Source organism: Labeo rohita, chromosome 9 (assembly GCF_022985175.1).
Source record: "Labeo rohita strain BAU-BD-2019 chromosome 9, IGBB_LRoh.1.0, whole genome shotgun sequence".
Classification (NCBI taxonomy): domain Eukaryota; kingdom Metazoa; phylum Chordata; class Actinopteri; order Cypriniformes; family Cyprinidae; genus Labeo; species Labeo rohita.
In genome coordinates this window covers 1,692,264-1,705,122 of record NC_066877.1, presented here as the reverse complement: position 1 = coordinate 1,705,122, position 12,859 = coordinate 1,692,264, and the positions used below count along the sequence as shown (strand labels likewise).

Below are 12,859 nucleotides of genomic sequence, written 5' to 3'. Positions count from 1 at the left end.
TTGATGAACTATCCCTTTAATGTTATTTTTTTTATTTATTTACTTTGTCTTCTTTTAATTAATCTCTAAATAAGAAACAAAATCTGCCAGAGATTGCGTAATAATTCTGCTTTTTGTCTTCTTTTTTACTGAACTGTTGTATAAAAAAAAAATCAGGAAAAAAACAGCACTGGTGTCATATCGCTCTTGCTGCCCGTGTGATATCGTTTGATATGTGATATATGTAAATATGAGACAAAACACATAAAGGGGCATTTCTACACCAATATCTTGAATTTGAGGGCATAACTGCATTTGTGAAGTTGTTGCCCTGCATCATGTTTGTAAGCAGTCAATTATATGAAATATAAGGTGGGGGCGGGGCCAGTGCGTTAACTGCATTAAAATATTTTTATCACTGTATTTTTTCATATCTAATTAATTAACTTTACGCGTTAAACTGACAGCCCTATTTTAAAGTTATTATATTTTAAAGGTACTGAATTGCAACTTCACAACTGGAAATGTGTAACTATTTAAATACATGACATAAGAGATTCAAATTACTTTAAATATTTAACTAAAGATTTTACTTTAAAACTTTAAATGTTCGTCAGTACATTCAACAGTACTCTTTTGATTTGTTTTTACTACCAATTTCAAAGACACAGAAATTTGAAGATAATCATGAAATTACACATAAAGATGTACCTAAGTAGGTGAAAAGCACTCAAGATATAACCTAAATTAAACTATAAACTATACATTTGGTTCTAATATATGCTAATAGTATATTCCTTTAAATTGATTTCCATAATAAACACTCTGTTTAAAAGTGTGCTAAAGTGTACTTCACATTGTCCTGTGTTGGTATAGGAGTGAATCTAAGCATAAACACTGAATACACAGGCAGCGAGTGAACCATATGTGGCTGAAGGTATAAAACCCTCTTCAGATCGCTGAGTGTGGCGCTTGTGAATGGATTACTGTTCACTCAGCCACGTAACGTCTTTTCTCTAGGAGGGCAAACACCCACTACAACTGGATGTGGCAGAAGAGAGAGGATTTATGGTCCCATTCACTCTCTTCCTCCATTATATCCTCCTGTCTTTTTGTTGGCCCCAGGGGCACGGGCTGCCAGGATGTATCTGTATATCCATTGATGACGGCCGACGGCTGTGTTCTGCAGGCAGATGTCCTCCCTTCCACTGGGTAAAACCACAGTAAAAAACCCCCTCTCCTCTTTGATACCTCACCCAGACCTACAAACATCTGCAAATAATTGGCACTGGATATCTCAACACCAATGCTCTGCACATCTCAACAATGTCTTTATGATCAAGCCTAAAAATAGCCTGCTTTGTTCTTTACTTGCTCTGAAGTTCTAGGTGAGAAAAAGCCTCAATATTGCTTATATATTGGCGTGGAACTGATCCTGAAACATTTGTGCTACAGACATCAGTGATAGTGTTGAGGAGTTTGCTATTACTTTGTGATTGGACTTGAATTATAAACAATGAATCATAAACAGTCTCTCAGAACAAGCTATTCCAGATTCTCCCTACCCTGACGTCATCGTAGGGAGAAATCCGTGCCTATTTGTGACGATTTGTGAAGCATCAATACCAATGCTTTGTACGCAAACGTCAGCTCTTGAAGCTCCGCCCTCTTCTGAAAAGGGGGCCAGGAGCACCAGTTCATTTGCATTTAAATGGACAAACACAAAAACGGTGCATTTTGGCTCTGTTATAAAAAATGATCTGTCGGGTATTTTGAGCTAAAACTTCACATACACACTCTTGGGACATCAGAGACTTATTTTACATCATGTGAAAAGGGGCATAAAAGGTCATCTTTAAGTTTGGTGAATTGTTGGTATGAACTTCTCCTTAGGTCTTAAAGGTGAAGTTCACTTCCAGAACAAAAATTTCCACATAATTTACTCTACCCCCTTGTCATCCAAGATTTTCGTGTCTTTCTTCCTTCAGTGGTAAAGAAATTATGTTTCTTGAGGTAAATGCAGCTTCAAATGCCTCTAAATCCTAGTTGAGAAAGTAGGGCATTATCTAGCAAAACAATGGTTATTTTCTAAAAAAGTGTACAATTTATATGCTTTTTAACCTCAAATGCTCATCTTGTCTATTCTCTGCGATGCACATGTGAACTCTGTGTAATTCGGGTCTTCAAAATCATCCTACATCGCTGTTTTACCTTTTTTTGTAAAGGCCGTTTGATCTTCTGTGCATGTTCACTTTGTAAACACTGGGTCAGTTCTTCTGCAGCAATTTTAAAGTTGGAGGAGAAAATGAGATGGGAGTTTTTTGACATATCCTAACTGTATTGACCTGAATTATACAGAGATCACATGCACATCACAGAGCTAGACAAGACCAGCATTTGAGGTTAAAAAGTATATAAATTCTACATTTTTAGAAAATATCTGATTGTTTCACTAGATAAGACCCTTCTTCCTCGGCTGGGACCGCTTAGAGCCATTTGAAGCTGCATTGAAACTGCATTTTGGAAGTTCAATATCAAGGACACCATAGAAAAATTCTGGAATGTTTTCCTCAAGAAACATAATTTCCTTACGACTGAAGAAAGAAAGACACAAAAATGTTGGATGACAAAGGGGTGGGTAAATTATCTGTAAATTTTTGTTCTGGAGGTGAACTCCTTTAATACAATCTGCTTGCGCCCCAGTCATGGTTATGTTTAGGGGTGGACCTTTGCTTTGTGTTTTTTCAAAAATAATTTTCATACGGTTCACATTGTACAAATTTATACAAAGTCATCACCTCGTGAAATAGCTGTTTTCCTATGAAATCAGGTTGGAATATCATAGAGACTTTGTTGTGGCCACCTAGAACACACTATCAACCACAAAGCAATGCCCTGGCAGCCACCAACAGCACTTTATTAGTTCTGCAAACGCATGAAAGAAAATCTTCAGAAAATCTGGTTCAATCTGTCAACATTTCCACACTTTCGTAAGTTCCAACTTTTTTTCTTTCTGTACTTTGCGAGTCTACTCTGAAACTCTTTGTTATTTATCAGTCTGTGCTTGCAGATATGACCTTCAGCTCAAAAACTGAGATACTTCACTTACATCCTCCAAAAACCTCGCCTTGAACCACACTCACATTCAAAAGACAGAAATAAAGGCAGCACAGCTGTGTAGTTGAGGTAACAAGAGGAAAAAAAGTTTGTGATTTGTATTATGCAGTGTTTCTACATGTGTTTGCTGTTTGTGTATGCATCTGAGTGAGTGAGTGTAGTGTCCCAGCATCCTGACCTATAGCCCGCTGTGTAAAGCTGCGGGGTTTATGCATCACTCCTCTGCAGGGGTCTTACAGCCTGGACCACTTACTTAAACATTAGCATTTCTACCAGCCATTTCCTCTCTATAAACTCCAGAAACACTGCACATGATATAAGGTCTTGTCTCTGTTCTGACCCCATGTCCACTTTTAGACTTCAAGAGTTGTTGTGACATCATTGTTAATATATGACAACTGCACTCAACAGACACATTATAAATATTTATGTCCACTCTGCAAAGACAATAAGAACAACATAAATGGTTGAAATACATTTGCTAGCTACAAATGCGCATGTGGCAACAATCTTAGAATGGCCAGACCTAAAATCTGTAAACTCCTGACTCCATCGACTAATCTTTCTAACATAAAGACCAAAAGTTTACAGAAGGGGCAGATTTAGCTATAAAAGCCTCCCTCAAACTGGGGTTAAACACACACATCCCACCAAGAACTTCTTGGCACGTCCAACACTCACAAGCAAAGAGCTTTTACATAAATGACACATTAAACAGAGGAGTGTTTGTAATTAACTTCTTTCCAATCACTGTCCCATGAGCCCAGCATGAAGCCCAGTTAAGTACACAAAAGTGACAGTGATTTGACACTTAGTCAGACTTAATATGACAACAAACCAGCTATTTTGTGTACTGCAGCATACAAATTGATAAACACAGTCCTGAGAAATAATGCATGAGAAGTTAACAAGTAGTTATATAGTGCTGTTCAGGGAAATGGGCTGGGCTGGGTTTTCAACCGGGACTAAAGCTCATTGTAGCTGTCAATCCAAACAGGATAACGGTACTAATGCTCAGCATCCCCATCACACAAACCTGCTTCAAGCATCCCTAAACCACATAATGCCACGATTTATCACATTAGTTTCAATTTAACTTGGGCTTTCATCTTTTCTCTAACCTTCTATTGAGTTTATCAAAAAGTCTGTCTCGTTCTCAATTCAGTTTCAACGTAGGATGCTTCACAAACAAAAACTACATTGCCAAAGCATCGGCAAATAAATAAAATAAAATAATAATGAAATTGAATAAATGAGAAAAACAAGTATGAACTATAAAAAATGTATATATTAAAATAAATTCACCTAAAAAGATTAAATAGCTGAAAAGAAATAACATGAGCAATTGGTAAATTAAAAAGGAATTCATTACGAAGGTAACTGCTATTTAAACGTCCCGAAGAAAGGATGGAAAATAAGACAAAGTGCGCTGATAATTGTAATAAGAGACAACGTTTCTACAGAGATCACGGTCTCTCCATCTCTCCTCTCATCGTACCTGTTTTGAAGAAGGCATCCGTGTCTGAATCATTGGGTCCGTCCTCCGCCGCTTCAGCAGAATTCATCTTTCCTCTTAGATCTCACGGTTCAAGATAACGGGGAATATATCCAGATTCAGCGTTCCATCATCTCAATATTTCTGTGTTTTGACGGCACAGCCCTCGATCAGTGCGACAAAGCGCAGCTCTGCATTGCCTTCTATTGTCTCCAGATGCGCCTCTCCTCCTCAGATCGCTCTTTTCGCTTCTTGTGAGTCGGCTCTTTTGAACCGGTTCACCAATTGGACTGATCGGTTCTTTCGCGAATTGGTCTGATCCGGTCGGAGCGGTTCTCGAGAGTACTGAATTGCTCTTTCGGACTCAAAATGAGTCAAGAGCCGGTGAACATGATCCTCATTGTTCGGGTCTTCGGATGATTTTATTAATGGGGCGCAAAGTAAGTGAAGTGCAGGAAACATGTTGGCAACTTATGACTAGTGTGACAGCAGCACACAAATGACAAAAAGATTGGTTTTAAGGCAAAACATTGTAGCTGTCGGAAATACAAAAGAGACATGTTTACATCCAAAGTAGCCTAATGTGTGCAGCAAGAGAGTCAGCATTTGTCTTGGATTTTCAACTTTCAAAGCAAAGCTAATGAAACAGGACTTATAATGTTGCATGATTAATCTCAATTAGTTTGAGGCAGCAGAGTAAACTGTAAAAGACGTCAAAATTTAATGTTGCTCATGAATTAATGTAGGCTGACTTATTAAAAAACAGTATATCCTGAAGTACGTTGCATACATTGGCATGTATTGTTTAAAGATTTTCACATTTTCACTTGACACTTGGGTACGAGTGTGACGTAAAAGTACCGATGAGTCTTTTTTGAATCTCTTCATTTAAATGAATTGTTCAAAAGAACCGATTCGCGGAACGAGTCGGACCAGCTCGACACAAAGCGGCGCGCAGCCTGTGTGTGTCAGATGGGATAGAGCGCGATACTGACAGTGAAAGCTGATGATGTCATGAATTCTGCATAATGTCAGCTGGCTTGTTGGTCACTCTTTTCATCTCTTATAAATATTTTCTTTAACAAGTTAATCAGTTATTTTAGAAACATAAGCATACTCATTTCGATGGCCTCCCGGAGCGCCAGAGACTGTGTTTGCGGCTGTGGATTGTAGGCTATTTTTCCAACAATAGAGAGAGCAGACGGGAAATGTGCGTGTTGTGTGTGTGTGTGTGTGTGTGTGTGTGTGGGTGTGTGTGTGTGTGCCCTCCCTCTGTGAGATATCACGCCCCCTTCACTCATGCACTCTTTGGGCTAATGATGAATCCTAATGCTGAGAACATATATTTTCATAATAAATAGAAAGCACGTATGTATGTGTGCGCATTGTGTTGTACACACGTTTGTACGCGCTGTTACTCTACAAAAAAAAAAAAAAAAAAAAAAAAAAAAAAAAAAAAAGAAATAAAATAAACAAACAATGAATGAAAAATAATCGAGATCTTGGGGGAAACATTATCAATGTTATAGTTACTCTTACTTCTTATAGTTGCTTATAATGTGAAAATAATATAGCCTACATTTAAACCAGATTTTGTTTCATACTCTGAGTTTATCTTTCTTGTTATTAACTTACAATAATTAACTTTAATAGGCTAGTTTGAAAGAACTGAATCAGTTTTGGTTGTAGAATTATGTAGAATATTTAAAATACATTTCATACAATGCATTTTAAAATAACACTTTGATTATTTAGTGATGAAAGTAGCTTGCTTCAGAGAAGCTTTTAAACCAACTGATAAATAGACTGGTGGGGTCTCATTAGAAAATAAATATTGAGGATTTGCTGCCCCCTGGCGAATGACAATAAATATCACAGTTAAAATAAATTAGTTTCGGTGGTTCAGACATTGTGCAGACATTTGTTTAGATTTGTTTTAAAAGTCTTAAAGGACATTTGTGACCCTGGACCACAAAACCAGTAATAAGGGTCAATTTTTCGAAACTGAGATTTTTACAGAATCTGAAAGCTGAATAAATAAGCTTTCCATTGATGTACGGTTTGCTAGGACAATATTTGGTGGAGATACAACTATTTGAAAATCTGGAATCTGAAGGTGCAAAAAATAAAAATATTAAGAAAATCACCTTTAAAGTTGTCCAAAGGAAGTTCTTAGTAATGCATATTATTGCTCAAAAAGTATGTTTTGATATATTTACGGAAGGAAATTTACAAAATATCTTCATGGAACATGATCTTTACTTAATATCCTAATGATTTTTGGCATAAAAGAAAAAACAAAAATTTTGCCTCATACGATGTATTTTTGGCTACTGCTACAAATATACCTGTGCTACTTAAGACTGGTTTTGTGGTCCAGGGTCACATTTTAACTGATGAAGTGTGTCTATATAGGCTACAATAGCATCCAGTCGTTAATTACAATCATATAAAACTAGGTAAAATGACTAGGTAAAAACTAAATAAGCTTGTTGACTTATTATTATTATTATTATTATTATTTTATCTCTATCTTCATTTATTATTTTGCCTATGATGATAATCTGATAATTTTTAGAATTTATTGTGGTATAAACATCTGTGAATTTAAAGTTAAGTAAATCATGTAAAAAAAAAAAAAAAAAAAAAAAAAAAAAAAAACAAAACAAAAACAAATATATATATATATATATATATATATATATATAAATCACATTTCATCAGACATATTTGTATTTTCACACAGACACATTACAAATTATTCAAGCAAATCATGCTTTATATAATCATGTTTTAAAGACTTGAAGTAATGCAGTCCTTATGTATACATACAGTGTTTAAATATACATACAGTGTATCCTGTTTTTGATCAGGACCAAAATGGGAACCCGAAGTGATTACTCAGCACTCAACGTCTCGTCATTTTGTTTCCAGTTCTTCCTGTTACCATGGACACTTTTGGCAGTGTATTCTATATAGTGTGTGTGTGTATGTGTGTGTGCCAGGAGATCTGTTGTTAGCTGACTCTAAGCGGGCACAATACCAGCTTCCTTCGGCCACCCTACAGGCCTGTGTAACTCAAACATTCAGCAGATGGTTTAGCTATTTAAATGCCAGAATTACACAACCATGTCACACACTTAAACTCTAACTAGGTGAAATCTCTGACAAAAGACTGCAATGTTCATATAAATAAAAATGTGAGGCTAATCTGCATTATATTTTAAAACTAAAGGTAATTCTTTGAAGCAAATGGACTACAGAGACAGTTAAGAAAGCAAATCGAACACTCTAGTGCTTATCAAGTGACTTTCTTTATGCTTTGGTTTTCTTCAGCACAGTTTTCACGCTGTAATACTCCAGTAAATGGGAAGGTTAAAACGAGTGCTGACCCGCATCTGTTCGCTGTGAGAGATGAGCCGTGCTGAACAGAAGCAATGACATGTTTATGGTCAGGTGTTGAGGAATGGACCGTACCAAATGGCTCCCCAGGTGAGTTTAGTGTTATTGGGTGAGATGCTCAGAGAACAGTGAGCACAGAGAAGTGTTTCATCACAAACATCTGCCCTCTCTTTTTCTCTCATTCTCGTTTGATACAGTAGTTTTTCATCATGTTCAACACAGCAGTCTTTACACCAGTGAGTCTGTGTTTGGTGCTTTAAAATATTGTTTGAATGTAGGTATGTTAACACCAGTTATGACTATAATGTCATCTATCACTGTAATGTTTTAATAATTGTAATAATTGAGAATAGCAGCATCCACAACACAACTATAACAATAACGACACAGAGGAACAACATATAGTTGTTGTTTTTCCATGTAATGAACAATTAACACAGACAGCCAGTCAGAATTCACCCGACTTTAAAGAGGCTAAGCATGTAAAGCTGCAGACTACATAAATCAAGTGCGCGTTTATGGTAAACTTTGTGTGGATGATGATATAGCTATCCTTATGGTTATTATTCTTGGGGTGAAGGGACATTAACTCTTAACATCTGCACTCTCAAGTATGACAAATCTGCAACTACCAGACAACTAACCTTAACAACTCAAATATCTCACGCATTCATATTGATCAAAACATTTTAATGCACAGTCAACTCTACAACAAACATAGTGTATCTGCTGTACACAAAAAAAAGTAGCTCAAAATGTGTTTAATGTGGTAACATCTAGATTAATTGATTTAATCAAATCAAAAATACACGACTGAAACATCATAAATATATTATGTTCCACAAACAAAAGTAATGTCATGCACCATCAAAAAAGACAATGCCAAGTTACCACTAAGAATGTACAGTTGAGGTCAAAAGTTTACATACATCTGGCAGAATCTGCAAAATGTTAATTATTTTGTATGATCATACAAAGTGCATGTTAGTTCTAAGATATTTCACATAAAAGACATTTACATATAGTCCACAAGAGAAAATAATAGTTGAATTTATAAAAATCACCCCATTCAAAAGTTTACTTGATTCTTAATACTGTTGTTACATGAATAAACCACAGCTATGTTTTTGTTGTTGTTTGTTTTTGTTTAATGTTTAATGTTCATGAGTCCCTTGTTTGTCCTGATCAGTTAAACTGCCCACTGTTATTCAAAAAGATCCTTCAGGTCCCACAAATAGTTTGGTTTTTTAGCATTTTTGTGTATTTGAACCCTTTCCAACAATGACTGTATGATTTTGAGGTCCATCTTTTCACAGTGAGGGCAACTGAGGGACTCATATGCAACTATTACAGAAGGTTCAAATGCTCACTGATGCTTCAGAAAACGATGCATAAGAGTAAACTGCATGAAGGGTGTAAACTTTTGAACAGAATGAAGATGTGTACATTTTTCTTATTTTGCCTAAATATCTCTTTTTTTCCCATTTAATTTAGTACTGCCCTTCAGAATGTACAGAAGATACTTACATGTTTCCCAAAAGACAAAATAAGTTAAATTTACCCTGATCTTCAAATTTAAGAAGTTTTCACCCCCGGTGTGAACCTTAATGCATTGTGTTTCCTTCTGAAGCATCAGTGACCAGTTGAAAGTTCTGCAATAGTTGCATATTGCAATACTGAGTCCCTCAGTTGTCCTCAGTGTGGAAATATGGATCTCAAAATCATACAGTCATTGTTGGAAAGGGTTCAAATCATGGACGTCAGAACCATTGAATGTGGGTGGGACAGGACCCACCCATTTTTGAAGACATATGACATCGGACCCACCCACTTTTACCATCTCTAATTCAGTGAATATGTCTGCGCACTTTTTAGTGCGCCATCAGTGAAATTAGACTCCATTTTGTGTTTTTACCATCCTACCCCATACTTTATTCAGAGTTTTCAATTATTTCCTAAATTTTTTATTCTTATTGAAAACAAATGCCTTTCCGATGTAAAATGAGATGCGAAAAGGCATAAGAACAATTTTGGCAAAAGGCGGATGCCAACTCGGGTCGTTTGCGTCAAAAAAACACCAATTACTCGCTTTACCACTTACGCCACTGGAAGGGTGTTTGAACAGCCGTATTTGTAATGTTGTCACCTTAATTTGTTTGGGGGGAGGACCCACCCACATTTATTTTGCTTCCGACGCCCATGGTTCAAATACACAAAAATGCTGAAAAACCAAATTATTTGTGGGATCTGAAGGATTTTTCTGAAGAACAGTGGGCAGTTTAGCTGTTCAGGACAAACAAGGGACTCATGAACAACTATCACTAAAGAAAAAACAAAAACAAAAACAGCTGTGGATCATTCAGGTAAGAGCACAGTATTAAGAATCAAGCATTTGTAAACTTTTGAACGGGGTCATTTTTTATAAATTCAACTATTATTTTGTCTTGAGGACTATATATAATCATCTTTTATGTGAAATATCTTATCCAGGTCAGTACTAAAAAAAAAAATAGCATGCATTTTGTACGATCCCCCTTATTTTGGTAAAATAATTAACATTTTGCAGATTCTGTAACTAGGAAATCAAGGCCCTCTGACTCTATACCACAACCAGGCCACCTACCTTTTAAAAAATGTAAATTTAGAAAACATTGTGCTGACCTGAACCTCTGTGTTTTGTGAATCATTCCCATCCCACTATTTGCTGCAAGGTAAACTGGCTAATAGAACCAGAAGGGATTTCCGTAAGGCAAGAAGTGCTCTATGCGGTGTTCCTGGAGTTTAAACAATACAATATTATGCTATACAAGGTCATCGATTCAATTCCCAAGGAATTAACTGATAAAATGTGAACCTTGAATGCATGTACTGTAAGTGACTTTGGCAAGGGTAGCCTTGCTTATGGTACTCAGATTTATTTCTTTTGATGTAAAATTTCAGTTTTGTTCAGTTTTTGTATACTTGAGTGGCTTTAAAGAAGTGCCTTAACTGTATTGAATGTACACGAGTGAATCAATTCTTAAAAGTATACTTTAAAAAAAAAAAACTGCAGTTGCACATAATATATTTTTAATTAAAAGGCCACTCAAATGTACTGAAAGAGAGTTTACGTTTTAAAAAATTATATTTTAAAAATCTTTTGTCATGCTTGGAATATATACAGTGCACTTATTTTAATGTGTTGACTAGCATACCTGACATCTGTAATATAATTAATACTTCATTATAATGTTAACTATAGCATGTTATTTGATATTAAATTCAAAATGTAATATATTTTAAATGTACTAAATTGCTGATTCATTTTTACAAATATCTGATTACACATTTATTTAAATACAATAGAAATGACATTAAAGTATATTTTAATTTACCATAAATGCTTGTCAGCAAGAAGTCCTAAGGGAATCAAATAAGGTTCAGCTTCTTTTAATAAAAATGTAAGCTATTTCTTTAAAACTGTAAATTTAAACTTTAAAAAAGTTTTTTTTTCATTTGACTGCAATTAACATGCAGTTAAGTGTCAAGACATTACATTAATTTCACCCTTTTAAGTTTTTAAATATATTATTTCTGCTGTAAGTACTCTTTTTAAAAGTATGCTAAAGTGTACTTCTTTTTCAAAACAGTCAGTTTCACATTACTCTTCCACAATTCAGTCATTTTTAAACCTTGGTGTTTTGCACTTTTTGACAAACATGGTCACTATACACTTTTGTTATAGCAAATAGCTGTGTAAAGAACATCAGCAGTATGGGTAAATAATGACAGAATTTTGAGCTTTTTGTCTGCTGTGTTTCTTTATTGTGCTGTAAAAATGTGACATCAGCAAGTTACCATAGCTCTTATCAGAAGTAATTGAACCTGGCAGCACTGCTGACTCAGGGTGGAAATCTCTGTGGGAACTACAGTGATAAGTAGATAAATGAGAATCAAACCACTAACCACACTGAGAGCCAACAGGAAGTCAATTAAATCTGAACTGTGGAGCCTGAAGATACAAGAAAGAAATCCCAGTGTGCTCAAGTCCCACTAGTTAGTTTCCTTAGTTACTGATTATCATCACCTGTGTCTCATTCAGTTCCCTTGGTAACAGTAATGTGATTAGTGTTTGTATTTCTCCTGGTTTTCTTTTGAGTGTATTCCTCATCTAGTCCAATATAGGCTTTATATGTGTATTCACTGTGTCATGTGTTTGCTTACTACAACTAGTTATGTCACACTTGTCTCTTCAGTGTAGTGAGCGTCTTTTTTTGTTTTTGCTAACTTGTAATGTAACTGACTGCTTTTTCAAATAAGAAGCTTAACAGTTTTTTTTTAACCAGACAGCTCTATATCAGAAGAAGCTTGAATTAAATGCAAATATCTGGATTTACTGCAAGGGTCCTACCACGTTCAAGGCCCAGAAAGGTACCAAGAACATCGACAAAATAGTCCACGTTACTAGCGGTATTTTGCAGAGTACCATGACACATGACAGGACATCTAATAAATAGAAACCTATGACCAGTGAAGATGATAATGTGAAAAGTCTCATGCCACAAGTTGACAGGATTGGTTTACATGTTTGTGATGGTAGGAAATGGGCGGTTTTAAAGCTTGCTTTTGAGCCTGTCCTTGGTACACTGCACCAGAGACAAATGTGAACAATGTTAAAAACTTAATTTTCACCACAGGGGGTCTTTAAATAATTGAGCATATGATAATTGAAATACTAAAGCCATAACTGTACATTTCTGCTATAATTTAACCACCCTTGTTTTTGAGTGAACTGTCTTTTTAAGTGTACCGAAATGCTGCATAATCCTCTATCAGTCCATCTCTTTCTCTCTCTCTCTCTTTCAGGCAGATGTTTTGTCTAGTGTT

General features: G+C 35.7%; 1 protein-coding gene across 3 annotated transcripts in view; it reads right to left on the bottom strand.

Moving 5' to 3' along the window:
* The window catches only part of kalrna (kalirin RhoGEF kinase a), a 211,187-nt gene extending 206,347 nt beyond the window's left edge, over window positions 1–4,840 (bottom strand). For all 3 annotated transcript variants that reach the window (XM_051120073.1, XM_051120074.1, XM_051120075.1), the window contains exon 1: window positions 4,595–4,840. In XM_051120073.1, coding sequence (XP_050976030.1) covers window positions 4,595–4,661 — 67 coding nt within the window. In that variant the 5' untranslated portion in view covers window positions 4,662–4,840. The remainder of the gene's footprint in view (window positions 1–4,594) is intronic.
* Window positions 4,841–12,859: the final 8,019 nt, after the last annotated feature.